The 21,928-nt window shown below is 38.2% G+C and overlaps 2 protein-coding genes across 4 annotated transcripts in view; one reads left to right on the forward strand and one right to left on the reverse strand.

The window, feature by feature from the left end:
• Positions 1-18,661, forward strand: part of LOC135945114 (dipeptidase 1-like) — a 60,949-nt gene extending 42,288 nt beyond the window's left edge. For 2 of the 3 annotated variants that reach the window (XM_065492529.1, XM_065492530.1), the window contains exons 3-10: positions 8,691-8,940; positions 10,523-10,848; positions 12,296-12,428; positions 13,596-14,011; positions 14,775-14,859; positions 14,918-14,993; positions 15,055-15,193; positions 15,732-18,661. In XM_065492529.1, coding sequence (XP_065348601.1) covers positions 8,691-8,940; positions 10,523-10,848; positions 12,296-12,428; positions 13,596-14,011; positions 14,775-14,859; positions 14,918-14,993; positions 15,055-15,193; positions 15,732-15,845 — 1,539 coding nt within the window. In that variant the 3' untranslated portion in view covers positions 15,846-18,661. Of the gene's footprint in view, positions 1-3,122; positions 3,247-8,690; positions 8,941-10,522; positions 10,849-12,295; positions 12,429-13,595; positions 14,012-14,774; positions 14,860-14,917; positions 14,994-15,054; positions 15,194-15,731 lie in introns of those variants that run through there. The other variant, XM_065492531.1, reaches the window with a different exon arrangement.
• A 136-nt stretch (positions 18,662-18,797) lies between these two features.
• On the reverse strand, positions 18,798-21,894 carry LOC135945117 (uracil-DNA glycosylase-like). Its single transcript, XM_065492533.1, has 8 exons — positions 21,684-21,894; positions 21,457-21,612; positions 21,246-21,393; positions 21,144-21,186; positions 20,994-21,082; positions 20,836-20,936; positions 20,069-20,146; positions 18,798-20,017 (listed from the first exon to the last, which is right to left on the reverse strand). Exons 1-8 carry the CDS (start codon positions 21,759-21,761, stop codon positions 19,874-19,876), a joined length of 837 nt encoding a protein of 278 aa, XP_065348605.1. The 5' UTR covers positions 21,762-21,894; the 3' UTR covers positions 18,798-19,873.
• Between the last annotated feature and the right edge of the window lie 34 nt (positions 21,895-21,928).

A 21,928-nucleotide genomic window follows, 5' to 3' on the forward strand; every position in this document is an offset into this window, starting at 1 on the left:
TCAGCCTGGTATGCGCAGACTGTAACAAATTTAATGCTCGCGTCATCTCATCGAGCAGGGGTTGTGGATGGTCTGCAAAGTTTGCAGTCCCGGACGGTTTGGGAAAGAATGAAAAGTATTTGCCAAATTGTAGCAGATTTTAAAATTTTCCTTAAATTAATTTTCAGGTTTCGTCGTTTTTCCTGTATTTCAAATTGGTTTCAAATTAACTGATCGAATTTTCTCTTGAAATTTTCGTCTTTAGCGGTGAATAAGTACTTGCTGATAACTCTCCTGACTAATTTGGCCTATAAAATCTAAATCTCAAAATTTAAGACCATTGCGTTAAATAAATGTATTTTTATATTTTACCTCCAACAATAATAAACGAAAATCTGAACAGAAAATAGAGAACTTTGAAATATGGTGTCTTCACAAAATGAGAAGAAATCCGTTAAAATCCTTAAGTATATATACGAGTGAACGATACACAATTTTAACCTTCTGAAACCTACTCTTTCTCTCCGAAAACAGTCGGATACCTTGCCAACAAAACCTTCCAAAATCACCTTTAGGCGATAACAAATATTTAGTACATAAACAACGAAGGCGAAGTGAGGGATGCGAGGGGAGGGCTGCATCGGTATGTAATGACCCGAGATGGCGGCGCTCGCTTTTCAATTATTATGCCTGGAGACGAGAGCCAACAGGGAAAGATAAAGTTTCTTTCTGCACATTACGCGAATCGATTCTGTCGGGGACTTTTCTTTCTCTCGCTCTCACTGCCAGCGTGTAGCGCGCAGAAAGCGAAGAAGAGGAAAACTCGCGCGCGCGGCGGCGGCGGCGGCTCCGCGGCTCGAGTTTACTACTGAACGGTTTCATATTTCTAGCTAGAGGAGAGAGCGAAAAAATGATGGCATCACTTGAGACCGCCGCTTTGTTCCGCGCAAACAGTCTCCGAACAATCCACTATATACAATGTACGTATTTTCCGGAACAACTTTTCCCGGTATTTTCCTTAGTCCATGGGATAGGGACGTGGAAAATTAATTGATTTGTAATTAAAATAGTCGGTAATTTTAATTGGTGTTCTATTGTTAGCCCAAATTAATCTGTCAAATAATTTAGTTTGGTTCAACATATTTAATTTATTCTGCTGCCAAAATATGCCAGCAGTGAAATAGGCGCGTGTTTCTTTTTTACTTCAAACAATAATTATAAATTATTTCCACGACTTAATCGGGGAAAAAAGTATCAATTTATAATTTTTATCTTCGAAAACACCCCGTCTCTGTGAAAAGTAACCAGTGGAAGAGGCCGTAACCATATAATATGACGTTTTAATTAGTTAGATATATATCCTTTAAAAACAGGATTAAATGTTCAATTAACTGGTTTGGCAGATATACTTGGAAACAATCGATTTTCAAAATGCTCCAGAATGCTTAAAGACTCATTTGATGTCCCAAACATCCCTTTAGTACATTTTCCTACTGACATATAATACTGAATATATTCGAATAATGCCAAAACCAACACATTTTACACTGCAAATGTTTTCGGTTATTCATTAGAAAATTCAGGAGTATGTTGCCTCCTCCATCTCGAAAGTGTTTCAATACCAAGAGGCGTTTGCTGAATGAGAAGAGGTTAACTGGTGTTGTCAAATTTTTGATCGATGAGCCATCAAATATTGGCCACCGCGCCCTGAGACCGATCCGTCTCCTCGACACGGTGCAAGACTGATTTCGCTTCAGAACGGGCGCTGTTTATTGAAGCGAATAGCGAATGAAAATCAAGACGGCTTCTAACGCAGGAGTTTACTAAACTTTTGGGCCGTAATCAAGTCTGTTTATAATTGAGATAAAATTGACATACTCTCACATTTTAAAGGAAAGAATTTTAGATTATCAAATAATATCTAAGATTTGTAATAACCATCAATTTTAGATATGTTGTGAGCAATGCCAAAAATCCTGCTAAAAGTTTGTACTTTTTTTAATCGCAAAGAAAAATAAAATATTATGCGTGTGTAGGCAGACTTTTTTATGCTCAAAAATGTTTTCCGAACTTATGATTCGATAGTCGGCTTCCTTAAAAATATTTATTTTTAGGTTTCATTCATCATTTTTATCTTCCTGTTCGTCTTATTGATGATCCAGGCCATTGAATATGCGTCGAAAAGAGGCTAAGGGAGACAACTGTAAAGGGAAAGGGAGCTGTAAAGGATATAAAGAGGGAGGAATAGAACGCTTCAAGCGCTAAAAGGAGATTTAGTACAATCAAACTTCTGCGATTGAAACTGTGTCGGGATATGACTGTGGCATTGACAAATCAACCAGCGGAGTTAGAGAGAATGAGATTATTGGCCCACCAATTCATTGAAACCCCATCGTTTTAAGTTAGTTTTTACTGTTTTCATTTCGATTTGGGATTTTATTCCAGAGACAAAAGCCCTCGTCCTTTCGTGAAATTTGTTTTGGCTGAGAGGCTCTACTATTGGTTCGTTTTGAGTCGTTCTGGTGGCGTATACTAATGGTGTAGCTCGTAATTCCCATCTGGAATTTAAAAATTTAGAAAATTCACGTTTGTTTGGTATAATTAAGATGATTTGGCAGTTTTAGACGATTCTGTATAGCTCAAGTTCCCTCTACGATTGAAAGCTCAGAAATAATAAAATTATATTCAATATAAATAATTAGTAAATTTGACTAAAATTATGACCGTTGATACAAAAATCTGAAATTTGTAATTTATGAGCGACACACAACCTTCATACATGAATATGCCTCGTTACTGCGGTCTCCGCACTTTAGATAGCGCGCTGCGGGTCCGCAGAGATTGTAACGACAATTATACTTGCCGGGCCGACGAGAACTCGTGCAGTTTTAACGAGCGAATAATTGGTGCCGCACAAAATACGCACAATACACGCACGTGAAGCTCCGTTGTTTGAATGCGGCAGTTATTCAGCGCTCGGCAGGATTTATAAGTCATTATTCGCGCTGAATAAACACGCCAGCGGCATGCAAAAGCAAAAGCAAGAGACGCGCGCGTTTGTAATCCGGCGTGTATTGTGACGAGACGACGACGCGCGCTTGTTTGCCTCTCTCGTGCTAATTGATGCGGTCTGAGCACTCTCAAACACACTCTTGCTAACCGCGTCGCCTGCCTGCCTTCGGCCTCGATAATTGTGCAAATAGCAGATACTCAATTTGCAATACAAACCCTTTCCAATCGAAGAGCTGTTCAACATCCCGAAATTAGGTAACTCCGCATTGCAAATAATGTCTTCTATTAAGGTCCTCAAGCCTTGAGCGTGATTTTGTACAATTGCGAGAAGGATCACTAACAAGGAAACTCTAAGGATAAGCGGTGATTTAGATTTTTGAGCTGTTATTTAACTTGTGTAGGCTTTCATGATGTGAATATGTTGTAAATGCTCCAATTCGACGATTTATTGAGATTGTAAAATAATGGATCGAAATTTACAATTGATACAGTTTTTGCCCAATTTAAATGAAATTTTGTTCATACATAGCCAAATATATATGTCATTTTTACAATACGAGAAAAACTTTACTGTTTATTCTGGGCTTTTTGATGGATAATCGATCGAAAAAATTAAACCATAAGCTGATGACATTTCTTCTTTACATAGAACTTAAAATCTTTGTGGTATTTTTTATTTCTTAAACCAATAAGTCACTAGTAACGGACATTCTTAAGGCCCCGCAAAATTTTATAGACTTAAAATCAAACCCTAATAGATGATTTTCTTAATCTAGATCGCAGGAATCCCTTTTTGATTTAATTTTAAATCTTTTAAATCGCTGAATTGTTCTGGAACTGATTGTTACTGAGCAATCGCTCGGATGCCGAGTAAATTAAATTATCCAATTGGACCGACCGACCGAGGGGAAATCCGCAATTGAAGCATAATTCATGGTCAGCCACGCCGTGTTTGCAAAGCACTGCTATTCACAATTAATCTTCTTGGGCCAGTCAATATATGTGGCTAATTTGGGAAGCTAATTAATTAGTCTCCTGCTTTTATGACATCTCATTTTCAGCCTATTTTCAAAATTAATAGTCTATGACGATTTTGTGTTTTATCTAACATAGGGATATCAAAAAATAATTTATATGTGCTCTAAATCACTGGTTTATCACAAAATAACATGGGTAATTTTTTATTTTTAAAATAAAAGTCCGAAAATATTCAGTTTCTAATCGTTCAAAAGTTCTTTATTTAAACAAGCGCCATCAATAATGAATTCGCTCTGGTTATTTTTCACTTAAAACGATAAAATATATTTCCAATATTTTGCAATTTTATTTTTAATTGAAAAACAAGTCCACTGGATCCTCTATTAGCGGTGATAACTTGTGGGAATTTTTGGCAGTTCCCCGGAAAATTTAGCAAGAATCTTGGGCACTTGTTGCAAAGCGCGGAAAAATCATAAAATTTATTATTCTGAGAAAATCCTGATCAAATTACACATATTTGCTGGTTTTGGTGGATAAAATCAATAGTAATCGATTTTAAAAATGCGTAAAAATATTCATGATTTATACCGAAGCATGAACAAATAGACAGTAATCGGTTTTGTATATTTTAAACTTGCAAAGCTGGTGTGATAAATATTCTATTCGATCTTCTTTACATAGTTGAAATCTACCACTGCGGCTACGTCTTCCAAACCTTGGATATAAGGAGAGAGAGAAAAGCCTGAAAATTTAACGTCGGAACCTTTCTGCTCGGCAATTTACTCGCTCTCTTTTTACAGTGCATCGAGGCCAAGGGGGAAGAGTCGGTGTTTTCTCTGAGAACGGCCTGGTTAGAAAGATTTTGCGGAGAGACGGAACACACCTCGGCGGGTGTCGTTGCGCTGTGGGCCTTTTGCGACATTATTTATTAAATGCGAGCGAGAGCGACACGGTGCGTGCGTGTGTTTGTTGTTTTTGGCCTCGACTCCCGGATTTACAGCTTTTTGTGCTAAGGCGCACAGCAGCCAGCTCGATATCAAATTTGCGGCGCTGAATTTTTCATGTTCGCACAGCCACGCATTGATTCCAAACACTAATTGAAAATTCGCTGGAGTGCAACCGATCCTGATTTATTTGGCCTCTATTCCTGGGTGTGCTTCGTTTATTTTACTTTTTGGCTTGAAAATTTGACAGGGCAAATATTTACCGTGTGGTTGATCATTCGAAGTGTTTTGGTGAAAACATTGAGTTTGTTTTCGATTCAATGAGTCTAGAAATTCGAAAAATTCTAGATTATTTCCAGAATTTAAAAAAAATACACTGAATATTTATTTTGTCAGCATTTAAAAAAGGAAAATTGATCTGCTTTAACAGAAATGTTTTAATTTTGTCTATGAAAGGCTTCTTGATGATTTCTTTTTTTAATGAAGCCATATTTGGTCGTAAAAGCCATTGAGAAGCCCCGACTTTCCCGCGTTTGTGAGTTTTACGGACCCTTTTTGGATTATTTTAGTTTTCTCTAAAGCAGAACTAAATTCGTACACCGTTGAACAACTTTAATGTAAACTTCAGAGTGGTATAGGTCAGAGAAAAAAGGTAACTAAAAGCGATTTCAAATTCAAAAAAGGTAATTTTTTTGATAATGTATCTTATAGGGTGATATTAAATTCGGATTTGAGTTTTGCCTTAATTATTTGTAAAAAAGATGCAAAATTGGTTCATTTTTAGGTTTTTAAAAAAATGTTTACACTTTTCAATCTCAGCTTGTAATGGCCATATTTTCAAACACCGCACACCACTAGACCTGCCTAACCTACTCTAGATAGCCGGAGTAGTTTAAGGGTGCCAACCCTTCAAACCCATTTAATACACCCTAAAAACGTGAAATTTTACAATTTGTTGTTGTTTCTTGTTTACACCTTACTACGTAACAGAATTTAACATTTATAACTTTGACACTACTTCAGTACATAATTATACATGAATACGAGTCGGGAGGTATGTAGTTTTTGTAAATGCTAAGAACACGAGATTTAGTTTAGACACTGTTTGTGATTATGCGGGTATCCCACAGAAAACACGCATTTTCTTACCAAATGTTAGCTTCTAACCACTTGACTTGGAAAAACTTAACATCATCCGACTCGTCATGATCTTCCCTAGATAGCTGTAGAAGTAAAAGGGCGCCAACCCCCATTTGAACCCCATAAAGAATGGGTTCCATCCGCACTTCTTCTAGAAAGCAGAAAAATTATAATTGCAATTTCTTGTGTCAGTATTTGGTGAGGTTAAATAAATTTCTCTATTGTTCTCACTCAGCAGAAGAAAATTAGCGAAATATAATCCCATCAGGGGAGGACACGACGGAGCGGAATGATGAAAAACACACTTTCGTGCCGCTAGCTAGCTGCTTTCGTCGCAGGTAGTTATTCATGCGAGCATGCAAAATTCATCAGCTCAAATTCAACCGCGAGAGCAAATCCTACGGCACACCGACACTCTCTTTTTGCTCCTCCAGACTCGGCGCAGCGCTGCCGCTCTCGTGAATTTTTCAGCCAACTCTCGGAGTGCAATCCCGCTAATTCCGCTGTGGCACTCGGCGGCTACGGCCTGTCATGAAAAATAAATACCGCACCAGCAAAAAAAACTAGTGACCGGCAGTAAAACTAATTTCATTTTTTGGCCGGCTCTCACGCACTTATTGCTCCCGTCGGACACGCGCCTGCCGCCTGATGAGCTGCAATTCTGGTAAACAGCCCAATGCGCAGAGCAGAATTCCATCTCTCTGAATTCCTTTCGCTGCAATCGGCTGCATGCCGGCGGAATTCTTGATTTCGGGGTCAAACCACTGCAGCAATGCACTTTATTCTAAGCACCACGGTGTGCTCTCTGGCAAAGAGTGGCGAGCCATTCAAGACGGCTTTCATCGAACCTAATGAAATATTTTTTTTATTATTATTTGCAGGGAAACATAGAATTTGATGTTCTAATTTGTTTGAAGCTATTTTATTCAAAGAATTAACATCGGAATTAATTCACAGCTGAAATTTAAATCCTACTGCGTGTAGACTCTACTAGAAAAATTCCCCGTAAAAGTCCCTGAATTATTTTAATTTAGCTAGAAAAATTGTTTTCAAGTGTTCTAATGAATTCCAGGTTCCGTAGTTCCATTTTGGACTTATGAGAAAGTGAACAATTAAAAAATTCTATCAATTTCAAAATATTTTTAATTTTTTTACTCTTAAAACTGAAAACTGGCAAACCTCAGGAAAAAACATTCAAGAGAATATTAATTTATGTTCTTATCGAAATGTCGGGAATGACGCATAAAGTCAATAAACTCATTAAATTTGAATTTGGATCGAAATTTTTTACTAAGGTCACATCATGAAGCCTACATGAATACAATAGCTTTCACCAAAAACTAAAATTTTGAATCCTAAAACAAGTTTCCTTTTTATGAGTTTTTAGGGTTCTTTCATGTTAAAATAAAAGATGAAAGCTACACGATTTAAATAAATTAAGTTAGTTCACTTTTCTTCTTAAAATTAAAATTTTTATTTCGCACTGCACTCTCTCCACACTTTATTTTTATTTTTTTGAAACGACCTCTGTGCTCTAAAATTTACGCCAGTCGAGTACTTAAGTTTCGCTCTCGCTGGTGCAAACAACGGGAGCTGTTTTCATTTTATATGCATGTACTCGCGACTCACTGCACACATACTACTCTCGCTCCACGCCACGCGCACTCGAAGTGACGTTAAAAGACACGCTCTCCGAATTTTAAATAAGTGTGTGTGTGTATACCCTGCTTCGTGACTGCATTCAATTTTCTTTGTCACCACCACGTTTGAATACATTATTCATTTTGCTGCACTCGCACGAGTGGTGGCATCTTTTAATTTAAAAACCTCTTCCGTCTCAGACAAACGACGAATAATTAATTAGACTGAAGAGTTTGCGGGTTTTATTTTAGCAGCGAAGATTGTCTTCGTTCAAGGAATTCATGACTGCAGCTTCCATGACGACCCTAGTCAATGAAGTAAATTTAAATTTCTTCCCCTTCAGCCCATTAATTTATAGGGCCGTGAATTTTATAGAAGTTTGGTTTTGGATTCCAATCATCTTAGGACCGTTTTTATAGACCTATTAAAAATAGGTACAACTTGTCCTCGTTTATACGGCTTAAATAAATTTAGTTTTCATTTCCATTCAAATTCGATTATTTGGGCTTTCAGGAATGTAAAGGAAAAATTTCAACATCAATTGATAGTTAATTAAGAGGGCAAGAAATCGCCATTAAGAATTAAGAAGGGTAGTAATACACATTACTCCAAAATCTTAAAATAGTGGTCAATTATCAAGGAGCAAAATGTTTTTACGTAATGCACATATCATAATGTTGTAAATTTATCACGGAAAATTATGGTGATTATATTTCTTTCGTTTTTAAGATATTCGCCACGAAAGCTAGAAAAAAAACACGTTTTTAGACAGCTAAACCATGGGTAATATTCGAATCTTGGATTTTCGACTTGATTTCGAGCAGATTTGACTATCTATGACGATTTTAATTGACTGTTAAAGACTGTTTTGGGGACTGGAATTAATTATCGACCCCTTAGGAGGTCTCCGGGGGTGGTTTTTGCGCTTCAGTTACCAAAATGAAAACCAATAAAAAATCTTTCAATAAATTTGACCGTTTTCTGTGTTTGTTTCAGCCGGTCGGCTGCCTGCCGGACGTGGCGCCGCTGGAGGAGCACCACCCGCACCACCACAACTGTCCGGTCAATGAGCTACTGCCTCCACTGCCGCCGCCGTCGCGATGCAACGGCCGGGCAGTGCCTGTCCGAGAAATGCTGCTTCCTTCGAGTGCTCAAGCCAGTTTCGGCACCATTGCCAGTTTGGGCCCTCTCAACGTTAGGGAATCTTTTAGTTCAACCAGTAGCAAATCAGACTCAAAAACTTTGTGTGAGTATCATGACTTGTTTTTTTATTTTCAATCGGGATCGATAAAATTATCGACCGAAATCAAATAATTGCTTGTCATGGGTGTATCATTACCCTTTACACCACCATCAGTTTTTTCCTACTTTAGCATGCAATTTAGACCTCAGAATTAATTCATTACTACCAATTATTGAATCAGGAAATTAAAAAATGATTGTAAACTATTTTAAATTAAATTGTTTAGTCATTACCACTTTATAGAACTGTGAATTTTAGAGGAATTCAATGAATTCAAAATAAAGTTTAATTTTTGTTACTGATCAAACGCATTATTTTGGGTTGGAAAATCCTATGTTTTCGTCTCAATACGTGCATTAAATGCCTTATTTCCGTACAAAGGTACATCAACTCCGTTAATGCACACTCCGCCACAGCCCTCTCGAAAAACCACTAGCCCTCGGGGGTGTCGAACAACAAACAGAATGGGGGATGAAGAGGAATGGTCGGCATTTGAAAAAGGCAATTAGTTGCCGCGGCGGCCGAGGCAAAACAAGCGAGTGCACACAAAGCACGCTACTCATATTTGTCCTTTTGAGAGTCATTTGACCATCGTAGACGAACATTTGCTAGAGAAGAGAGCGAGAACACAAAGAATGGCCGCCTCCGCAGCATTGTTTGCTTTCTAATTGCATTCTTCTGCTGGCGAGAGAGGAGACTTTAATCTTTGCATTTCATCCTCGACATCACAGTGGCATTACTCTTCTGGCAAGCCAGGCAATTTCTCATTAGGAATTAGAAACGGAAGGCAAGAAGAAAAATAATATAATAAACAAGCAGTCCGCACAAAACAGAGCATCTTCACTCCGCGCACGACAAAACGACTCGAGCCCTAACAGACTTCGTTATAATGAGATACATTTTTCACCAGGCCGCAAAAGATAACTTAATTCATTCACGCAAGGATAATTTTGTAAAAATCATCACAATTACTTTTTCGGTTTCCGAAAATTGTAATTATAACTGAAATTATATTTGGTGGGAAATATTTGTTTCGGAACCTTTATATTAGCATAACTCAAGCGTTTTTGAGATATTTAAACAGTGTTTAAAACCGCCTAAACGGACAAAACAGTAATCGGCTTAAAATCCGCTTGAAAATAAACAAATATTTTTTCTTCGGATTTGGGAGTAGCTCATTTTTATTTTTGTTGGGTGTTTCTGCCCAAAATTGATCAGTTTTATTTTCAAAATTAAAAATCCCGAATTTACCAAGATTTTAGCTGTATAGCATTCATAGCTGCTGAATTATAAAGCCAAACTCAAACATAAATTGTTTATTTATATTTGAATTTTTTCAAATTATAGAAACATTTAGCCGATCCAGATTAAATTTTAATTTAATCTTTAATTTTTCACTTAAATTTGTTGCTCTATTTCGAGAATTGATTGCTTCTAACTCGAAACCCACGAATAACAAACATTTTAATCTAATTTCCAACTCTGTAGGAAGTAAGAAAAATCATTATTTATTTTCTGATTAACAAGAGTGCTTTCCTTGTGAGCATAACGTAATTTTCATATTTATCTCTGCATTCTTGTGCAGGTGGCTTTCGTCATTGGTGCTTACTGCTGACCGCGGTGCTGATCGCGTGCGCGCTGGGCGCGGGCCTCGGGGTGCCGCTGGTGATGCGCTCGGTGAAGGGTGCGTCGAGCGGCGAGCAACGCATGGACATAGTGCGGCGCATCCTCAAGGAGACGCCGCTCATCGACGGCCACAACGACTTTCCGTGGAACCTGCGCAGCTTCCTGCACAACAGTTTCAAGGAGCTTGACTTTGCCTCCGACCTGCGCAACATCGCACCCTGGTCCAACACCAATTGGTCGCACACTGACCTGCCGCGCATGAGAAGTGGCCTTATGGGAGCTCAGGTGATCAATTTAAATAATAAAATTCAATTCATGCAAGAAATTGGATGTATTTTGATTCGACTAAATATTTAAAAATCGATTAAGAAAACCGGATAAAATTTGGTTAATCTTATGCCAACTTAGTCCTCCGGCCCGTGAAATTTCACGCATCAAAACTTCAAGATGTCGTGTTTCTTCTCTGCTATTTCCGTTATTCAATCCAAATTTCTAACTCGAGTTGTTTTATGTGTCAGTCGAGAGCCATTTCAGAAGGACAAGTTGGACGCTATTTTGTTGTGCCAGCGGTGACCACTGGGGTTTTTTCCTTTCAAAACATAACAAATAATTTAATAAGGCTGTGTATGCCACAACAGGGGACACGTGTTCTGTATATTTTACTGCGTTGATCGCGAGTTATGACCGGTTGTTAAATTCAACACCTCTCGCAATTTTATTACCGTGGCCTTTGATATGATTATATGTGTGTGTGTAATCTTTGTCGAAACAGCCATAAAATAGCGGCCACTCGCGGGTATTGACGGAAGAAAAATTTATGCCAGTCGTAAAAGGGGCGAATTGAAATTGGATGAGGAACCAGCAACCTTTTCCCTGTATTGGAGCCACGTACATATATATAGTTTTTGGAAATTGGATATAAAGTATTAAATTATGTCAAAAAATTAATAACTGATAACGATACAAAATTTGATTCTACTGCTCGAGAATTTTAGTTTACTTTTAAAGTATGGAATATTTCATTAGCTTTTTAAACATATTTTTATTAATTTTACAGCATTTAAAATTAACAAAGCCCAAGGGCAAAAGTTTGCGGGAAAATTTAACCCATTTGTCTTTCAACCAAACTTCATCTATATATAGCCAAATCAGTATTTTAGATCGAATTTGAAAGTTGTGGTCATTTATTTAGTTGCATAAATCGCAAAAATCATCGGTTTGAAAATTTCCACCCAATTCACATCAAGGAAGCCTATAGGAATTGAATAACTTTACTTAAATCCAAAGCATTAAACCTCTAGAGCTTCATTATTGCTGGAAATAAATTTTTAACTTCATTAAGTGGGCGAATTTCATAGCAAAATTTATGATAGAAGCTTCAAATTCCGGAAACACTTTTAGGCCCATCCCTTGCGCACACTAGGCCTTAGCCCGTGGAATATAATCAAAGTGCAACCTGCCGCCTGTTTGCCTATTCGATACGAGAGAGCATCTCTGGAGAGGCGGAGCGGAATTTGTGCATAATTCAAACGACAGGCTCTGGATTTAATTCTCTCCGGTCGTGCATTAATACGCGCGCGGATTTGCAAATCCGGGGGCCGTAAATATCAGGGCGAGTGCAGCTGCGGTCGGGACAACCGACAGCACACGCAGGAGATTAATTCTGCGCCGGGCCGAGTACAACAACACGTGTCTAGCTGTTTGCGTTGCTAACCAGGGCAATTACTTTCAGTTTTGGTCTGCGTACGTCCCCTGCGGTGCCCGGCATTTGAACGCAGTGCAGATCGCCTTGGAGCAGATCGACGTGATCAAAAGGCTGGCCGACCTCTACCCCTCCTACCTCCAACTGGTCACCACTGCCAAAGGTCAGCCGGCGCAAGGAAGCACGTCCGCCCACTCAATTATTCACCCGCTAATTTTTCCCTGCCAACCCCAGGCCCGACGTGTGTGTCTGTGTGTGTTTATTAGGCAAAAGTTGCTTTATATCGCGCTCGTCCGCCGTAAATTTCGCCAAACTCGTGCGTGGCATGCGGAAAAAATATTTATTTATTCATTTTGGACCGATCCCTTGCTTATGTTTGCCGCTCATGCCGCTTTCCTGGTACGCAATTTGCTTGGCAGCCTTGTCCTGCAGGTTGCATACTTCAAATCTGGCAGGAGCCGTGGTAAAAAATTTGAAAAACAGTCAATTTTTTCTTTTATTATTAAAAAAATGTAAACGAAAACGATATTACTGGGGCTCTGTCAGATTTTCTACCCATTTTTATTCAAATTAGTTGTAAATCACGCTTACAAATATTCTTGGTATGGTCTAATTAATTTCTTTCAAGGGGTGAAAAAGAGAGATGCGATTGTTTTAATTGAATTTGAGCGATTCTATTCGTCCGTCAAATGCAAATAATGAATTTTTCTATATTTTTAAGGGGTTGAAAATGGAATGAAGCGCCTTTTTACCACTTCAGCTATCAAGGAGAGGTCATGTCGAGTCAAAAAATGTGCAGTTTTTGATCTGACACTTAGAAGCCGAGATTAAGTGAAAATCGTGTTTATTTTTCTTTCAGGGGCCTTCGTAATAATAATAAAAAGTTTTCCAACTAAATCTAAGGTTCTAGGAGTCGAATTTACAAAATTTGGAAACCGTGTTCGACTTGTATTCACACCCTGTAATGAACTGAAGTTGTGAAAAACACCCAACCCTGTTCCGCAATGAGATGCGAACAATAAACAATTGCAGAATTTAACGTTTTTTAGTATGCAAAAAGGGTGTTGAAGGGGTGACACCCTAAGACTGCCTTGGCTTTCTAGGGGAGGTCAAGACTAGTCTAGCGGTGTGCGCTCTTTGAAAATCCAATAAAAGTCGAGAAAAGAATCGTCTAAATTCACAGCCCTTTTTTCCTATTTTTTGAATTCAAACTTCGTTTCTATAGAGCTTGGACCAATTTTCAAAGTAAGTCCTAATTTCCAAAATCAAGTCTATTCAAACCATTTTTACTGCAATATCGAAAACTTATTGGAAAATTAACATGTTGCAGAAATCGAAGAGGTGCACCGCGGCGGGAGGATTGCCAGCCTGATCGGGGTGGAGGGTGGCCACGCAATGGGCAACAGCCTGGCCGTGCTGCGCATGTTCTACGACCTGGGCGCGCGCTACCTGACGCTGACGCACGCGTGCAATACGCCGTGGGCCGGCTGCTCGCAGAGCAAGACAGGCGACGACGGCAGCAACATGGGAGCGCCGGGCGAGGAATTCGGACTGACCGAATTCGGCAAGGCGGTGGTCCGCGAGATGAACCGGCTCGGCATGATCGTCGACCTGAGCCACGCCTCGGTCAAGACGATGCGCGACGCCCTCAACGCCACGCAGGCGCCTCTCATTTTCTCGCACTCCTCGGCCAGGGCGCTGTGCAACTCCACCAGGAATGTGCCTGACGACGTGCTCAAACTCGTGGTCAGTCTTTACAGCCGCATTTTGACAGAATTTGAAAATAGTGTGAAAGCACAGGTCTTTACAGTAGAGCCGGTCACAGAAAAAAGGAACACACTGTATATCTGGCGAGACAAGAAAAGGTTTATCAGGAACAGGAAGAAAATAGGATTTTTTCAATGCCTATATTTCTGAAATATCTTACTTTATGTGAGAACCCAAAATCGAACTCGTCAAAGGGTATCGATTGAGACCTGTTGAAACCAGGCTTCCAAAAACATTGTTCGGAAATGTCTTTTCAACTTATAAAATTAATAAATCGGCTCCGACTGCGCTCCACCAAAGTTCAAAATGCGCCCCGTAAAATTCTGCGTCGGATAGGCTAGTTCTACGCCCCCGTACATCATTGAATGCAGGAGGTTGAAAATCCCTTTACTGTTTAGCTAATATTGTCAAGGTACTACCCTGAAAATTTCATTTCGGGAGCGGACAATGTCTGGGGTCTTTGAAGGAACCAACGCTAAGCCTCGCGCAAAATGTCACCATTTTACTGCGAGTCAAAACAATTTCTGGTATTAGTATAAGTTAGAAGAACTCAAAAGAGGCCAATAGAATTTATTTCAGATTTTTCAAGTTCATTTTAGTTAGAGAGCTGCTAAATCAACTTTTGGGTCCCCCGGCAACCTGAAGGGTTTAATATATTTCCCAGTCTCAATATAGGCTATGTTTTATCCGTTTTATCAAACTAGGGGACTAATCTATAAATTTCTTTTCTATTTTAACGCAGACCTCGAACGGCGGAATCGTCATGGTCAGCTTCTACCCGCTTTTCGTGTCTTGCAACGACACCGCCACTATCACCAACGTCGCTGGTAAGTAGCCAAGCATGATGCAAAGTCGAGCAAAAGGCAAATGGTTTACTTTGCGCAGAGCACATCAACCACATCAGAGCGGTGGCCGGAGTCGACCACATTGGCCTCGGAGCCGGATTCGACGGAATCAACTAGTAAACATTCCCCTAACCGAAAACGCGGCCTTTCGTGGCTAAGGGTTTTGTCTTTTCGCAGCACTCCCCGCGGCTTGGAGGATGTCGGCTCTTTCCCAAGGTTGTTTTCCTTGCTGCTGGAACAAGGTGACTGGAGCGAAGAGCAGTTGGCAAAGTTGGCTGGAAAGAACTTGTTGCGGGTGCTCAGGGACGTTGAAAAGGTCTGTTCTCAGCGTATTCAACACAATGTATGTTCTTAAAATTTAAAATTTATCCCTTCTGAAGGTTTAGTTTTGTCGCTTAACAAGGTGATTTTTTTAATTTTTGTCGAAATCATTCTATTCAACTAGTCAATAAATATAGTTGGTGGGAAAGTTGCAATTTGACGGTGTTATTGATTTATTGGCAGATTTTTTATTTGAGATAATATTCTTAAACTTTCTGATCTAACCAATACAGTTTGATTACCACAATTTTGAATTTTTTTATAGTAAAATGTGTTCTTTAATGTACAGATAAAAATAATAAGTAGTCAAATCGAAAAAAATCTACGAAATTCTAATCTTGAAAGCCTACTTGGATTAAATAATATCAATAAATCTTCCAACACTATTCCCTTGAAATAGGACGTTTAATGCCACTAAAATATAAATTTTCTATCTAACAATATTAAGAATGCACTGAAAAAATTTCTTTAAATCCTACCGAAATATAAACAGCTCAACAATTATGGACAAGTCTAACGGACGATATTTTCAGGTTCAGAGGCAGCAAAAGCTGTTAGGCATCCGACCTGGTGAAGAGTTTGTGCCCCCCGAGGAGCTTCAGGGTCACACGGATTGCATGTACCTGAGTGCACCTACTAGCAGCTGATACAACGGATTTGCTATTGTTCACTTCCTAGGCGTCGTATCGCACATATCTCCATTACGAAGACGGTTTAGCCTGCGGTGGAATTAAGAAAAAGATTTTATTAGGTGCAGCCCTTTTTAGAGGTAGCCGAATCACGTAAAAAAATCAACTCTTTTGAATATGAGGTGTGGGAATCGCCGAAAAAATGATAGCTAAGAACAATCTCTCGGTCCTCTGAAAATTAGTCAGAATATTATTCGGGACTGGATAGGCATCAATTTCGAAACACGACTTCCACGATCAGGCAGTTTTGTGTACATAAAACAAATTACCCAGCTACTTGTTTTCAGATTTCCACGCGAATCTGTTGTTGCTATATCGGCCCAAAAATGTGGCACTCTGGTTCATGGAAGCGATCAGGATTTTATTTCAGAAAACCTATTTATTGGGTGTTTCCACCAGAGATTTTTGTTTCATCTCTTGGAGGCTACCCTGACGCCAGGGTTTGATTTTTTGTGCTCTGGTGGTCTTCTCTGACCTCAGGGGCGACCCCCAAGCATGTTCCGCAGGTCAAAATCAACCGAGAGTGCAGTTATTATTTTATCAACAGATATACCGTGTCTTTAAAATGCCCATTTTCAACCTGAGAAAGGCACCATCTCGAACATTTCCACACATGTTACACACACTTGTAGCAACATTTCATACCATACTTGAAAAAATGTTGCTTTTTCAGATATTTACAAAATAATGAATTCGAAAATTACTGAAATCAGAAATTAAAATAAAATTGTAGGCTGTCTAAACGGGAATCTTTTGGCGCTTGTATGTTCTGTCTCGATTGGGATTTGAGATATTCTCATTTTTGAGAACGCCAAGAGGCCCGTTCCTCCAGATTTAAAATTTTCGGGATACTGCGTTAATTTTTTTAGCAAACCTGGCTAATTAGAAACATACAAAGATAAACAGGATGGTATTTGAAAACTGCGCAAATCTCTCGTGGAATCGCCTGATTGCATTTTAAACAAATGGCATTATTACTCTTGCTCTGTGCACCAACGAGCCAAATTTCGGGGAAATGATCGTTGCGACAATCGAACAGGGAAAACTTCTGTAAAATAATTATTAAAGCTTTGAGCGCTGCTGGCGAGCGGAGAGCGCGGCTTTTGGTGCGTCAAATTGGTCTGTTCGCCACGGCGGCAAAGTTTTCTTAAAAATTGACAAACACACTTTTTAAACAACCTTAAATCCATCTCTAATTAAATAAGGAAACATTTGTGCATTAAACTGGAATGGGGGGTATTTTTAAAAATCTATCATAACCAAGAAGAAATAGCTGTGAACTTAAAATATAGCTTTAAACCAAAAGAACATAGAGGGTGGTTACTCGCGTAAATAAAAGAAAATTCCATTGGGGAAGAAAACACAAATCACACCGACCGCACACCCAACTTAAACTGACGATATATAACGAGATCAAAGATTTTGATTTTCTAGCGTGACCACGTCTTAATCGCTCAAACGATATTTGATAATGTTATAATGAAAATGTTAACCTCCTTCGACTCGCGCGAGGGTGCGATATTGTATATTCAACAGCCAATTATGATGATAAAAGCGAGAATAGTTTTACACGTGTAGCTGTTAACGACGACTAAACCAAAAAACAAAACCTAAAATGCAGATGAGTGTGTAGATAATTAACAAGGGGAGCGCACCTATTAATCCGAAAAAATTGCTTTTTTCTGCCATGCTAGAGTTTGAAATTAGATAAAAATTTGCCTACCGAAAAAGTGTGCCGTTATTTTCTAATCTCGAATCTCTGTAAAAGCTAGTTAAATAATTTTGAAATTGTCAACGGGATTACCCAATTTTTCTGATTTGGAAATATTAAAGAAAATGATGTCGAATTTCAATGAGGGTAATTGGCTTTATAATTCAGCAACCATGAGTGCTGGAGCCAAAATCTTGGCAAATACGGAAGGGTAAATAAATTTGTAATTCTTTACACATTTTTGTTAAATATTTTAGGAAAAATCCCAAATCTTTGCAACAGTAAGAAAATTGTACATTTTGATTAATTCGTTTTATAGAGTAGATTCCAAAATATTAATTTTATTGAAATTCAACCACATTTCAAGAAACTGGCAGTTAATAAATAACGGGAACTTTTGTCTCGGCAACTTGTCGTCTCTTAATTATCAAATACTATCGAATGGAAGCGAAAAACACCATGATTTTTGAATTAAAAGGTGCGGTCCCCTTGTAAATGAGAGGCGCTCGTGTCTCATAAATAAAACTTGCCGTAGGAATGGATGCGACAGATTTTAACTAAAAGACTAATTGTTATAGTGAATAGAATTTATACTTTGTAATACAAGAGTTGCCGCAATAAACTGAAAGAAAGTATAATTACTCAGATCTTAACACATGATTAACTCTCTATCTCACTCTCTCACACGAACTTCCTCCTATTTTTGGCTGAAGCGCCGCTTCCGCGCGGCTCACGCGACGCAAAAACTCGGCTTTTTGTACGGGCTGCGGGAAACTCGTGGCTCGGCGAGTCAGTGCACTTACTTAATTGATACGAAATAAAAAAGAAAAACCTGCTAACGCGTGTGCTTTGTGTCCGTCAGTGAATATTTTGAATTCACCATTGGTTGGGTCAAATCGTGACGAAATTGGAAGAAAATGTAAAATGATTGCGGAATGCCAAACGAGCGTAGTCCCTAAAATCCTTAGTCAAGCTTTAGGGAGCTGCAAATTCCAGATATATATATAAAAATTATTGATGCGTAAAAAAAGGAAAACTATATTATATATATAAAGCATTCCTATACTGTTGAAATTTGTTAGTTGATTAGCGTCTAAGCGTAAGTTAGGAGCTCAATAATTGATCGATCAAAGAATACTATACAAAATCGAGAAGGTCTTGGGTGCTTCTATTCTAGCGACTAAAAATGTTTTTGTAGATCCGCTAGCAGGGCAAAGCAAAAAGGAGCATTTTATTTTGCAGAGAAACCAATTACAGTGTGTACTCACGATGAAGTGTGTTGCATGTTAGCGGAGTGATTTTTGTAAAGGACCTAGACTAAAAATCAACAGTGTTTGTAATCAACATGTACATCTCCTTTTTTAATAAAACCATGAGAAAAGAACAAGGCGGCAGTTTCACTGTCAAGGCAACCTTGGCTTTGTTCCACTCTTAACATGCTACTGTTTTGCATTATATTTAAAATAAAAATAATGGCAAATAAGAATTTTTAATCTAGATCAATTCCAAGCTACAAAGCCAGGCTTTAGTAAAGCGTCTTACGGGGACTTCCATTTTTGAAATTATTAAAAACAAGAATATTTATCTAATCATATTGAAATTTTGCAATCAGACTTCTTTACTATCTAAATAAAACGATGTGTAATTTTATTAATTCCAGCAAAACCTAATTTAGATCAAACAAGTTTACGACTTTCAGCTTGTCAACAAATTGAAATTTTTTGAATAAAAATATTTGTAGTGAATTGTAAACTATTTAGGTAAAATATATAGCATTTTATTGAAAGATTTAATTCTTAATTATAGATTATTTTTTTAATTTGATGAGATTTAAATATAATTTATAATATCAGAAAAGATTTATATACGAAAAACACAGCAAAATTTATTAGCTCATGTGAATTAAAGTTAATTTTTTGTATTTATAAAGTTAAACCCGACTTAAGTTTTTCACAATAATTTTAAAGCGTAAAATGTAAAAAATAACCCATCAATCAATTTTTCTCGCCAAGGAGATTTTAAGTACCAAAAGTCATCTTGATGGAACAGATTTTGAATTAAATAAATTTTGGACTGGTGCTTCACGTAAACATTGCTTAAGTGAACATGTTAGAAGCTAGAAAATTGCATGTTAGAGTGGAACGAACCCATAATTAGGTTGTGAATCTCTAAATCAAATAGCCTACCTCCTGCTCACTTCCAGTTAAATTTAAGGGAAATTTCATCTAACTGTCTCTTCTGCATAGTACAAGGGCAGCTGTATCTAGGAACATGTTCAGGGTAGATTTTTCCAGTCAATAGGATTCTTGCCTTGCTTTTTCAGGAGCTCATTGCACTTGGAAAAGTGGTGACAGCCCAAGAATCCTCTGTGAGCTGAGAGAGGAGAGGGATGCGGAGCAGTCAAAATGTGATGTTTGTTCTGTGAATGAATTTTGTTAACCAACATTAAAATAGCCATTGGTAAACAAACCTTGTCGATGAAGGCAGACTTCTTGATGGCTGGCGCTCCCCAAAGGAGGAACACAACGCCCCTTAACTTTTCACTGATCTGTAAGGAGTGGTAATTAATTTTAGTCACTGCCACTGAAACACTGAAACGCTTTTTCAAATAGTTGACCATTTATTGACTTTATTTGGAGCGAAATATTAAATATTCTGTTCGGATAGATTTTAAGGCATGAAAAATCTACATTTAAGTTAATACTTTATTATCTTGAAGATTTTTAGAATTAAAAACTTAAAACAATTCTAATGCAAATCTTTAATTAAAATATAAGGTAAGTGTTTATCCTACAAAATTTCTAAAAATGTGAAAGACCTCCCCATTTAATTAGTTAATTTTCTGAAACCATTCATATAAATTTACATTAAAAAAAAGAGAAAAATATCCTCTTTACTATTGATGTCATTTGTAATATGATTTGTTGCGCTTGCTATTAAAAAAAGGAGTTTTAACTAGTAAGAACAGCGTTTAGCTGGAAAAATACGACGCAGTTGTAGCATTATTATTGCATTCTCTTCCAAAAAGAATAGCAGTTACCAAATGCATCTTAAAATTCACCATTAAAATAGCATAAACCAGTTTAAAATTATTTCCCACACTAAATAATAGATAATAAAGTAATCGTGATCCAGAAATTCCCAACTTGATTTTTTGAATTTGGCAAAATTCTCTCATGAGCTCTTCTGCTTGCTTTTTAACCCTTTAAGACAGTTTAAACATCGCTTTATTCTCACCTTTTTGATCACAGCGTCGGTTAGAGTTTCCCAGCCTTGGTCAGCATGCGACTTGGCATTGTGGGCTTTGACAGTGAGCACAGTATTGAGGAGCAAAACTCCTTATAAATTTCAACAAATGAAGCTTCCATACAGATAGAAATCCAAGTTAAGAATACCTTGCTTGGCCCAGCCACTCAAGTTTCCATGGCCTGGTCTCGTGAAACCATCAATGTCACTCTCCAGCTCTTTGTAAATGTTGAGCAGGCTGAGGAACCACTCACAATTAATGATCAACAGATTAACTATTGAGTTTCTTTTTACGTTACCTTGGTGGTGGAGCAATTCCCTTCTGAACGCTGAAGCAGAGGCCTGCAAAAGATGTTCAATTTTTTTTTTAATCTGGCTATAATTGGAAATATTTCTCTAACCATGGGCCTGTCTTTCTCCATGATAGGGGTCCTGGCCAAGGATGACAACCTTTGTATCCTCAAATGGAACGCATGTCCAGGACCAAACTTCATTTGCTGGTGGAAAGATTTTGTTTGTCTTCCTCTCATTTTCAACAAAGTTGCTCAGCTACAAATAAACATTTTATAAGTGGAAGTGCTAGATGAAATCATATTTCTCTTAATTATAAACCTTGGCAAAGTAAGGCTTATTGAATTCAGGTTGCAGAGTTGAGAACCAGCTGGGACAGATGCTCTTTTGCAACACTTTGTGCTCCTTGCACATGTCCTCGATAACTTTGGACAAATCTTCATCGACCTTGACTTTTTTCGTTGATGGCAAAATATTCTGGGAATTATCGGAATTATAAATAATTGCTTTAGTTTTGCTGTCAGTGCGAACACAATAATAATTATCACCTCAGTGACTTCTGAAGAGAGTCTCTTATTGGTAGCGGCCTTAAAAAAGTCGCTGATAGACCTCTGCTTGGCTGACATGGCGAATTTATGCAAAATTTCTGCTCTCGGTAGATAGAGCAAAAAGTTAAATGCTGACAACACTTATCTTTAAAATTGTCGGAGTTATTCACAGGCACAGATTACTGTTTGCGACTGCGAGATTCGAGATTGAGGGGCTCGTTTCCCGCGTAGATCGCAGCGCAGCA

Source organism: Cloeon dipterum, chromosome X (assembly GCF_949628265.1).
Source record: "Cloeon dipterum chromosome X, ieCloDipt1.1, whole genome shotgun sequence".
Taxonomy (NCBI): Eukaryota; Metazoa; Arthropoda; class Insecta; order Ephemeroptera; family Baetidae; genus Cloeon; species Cloeon dipterum.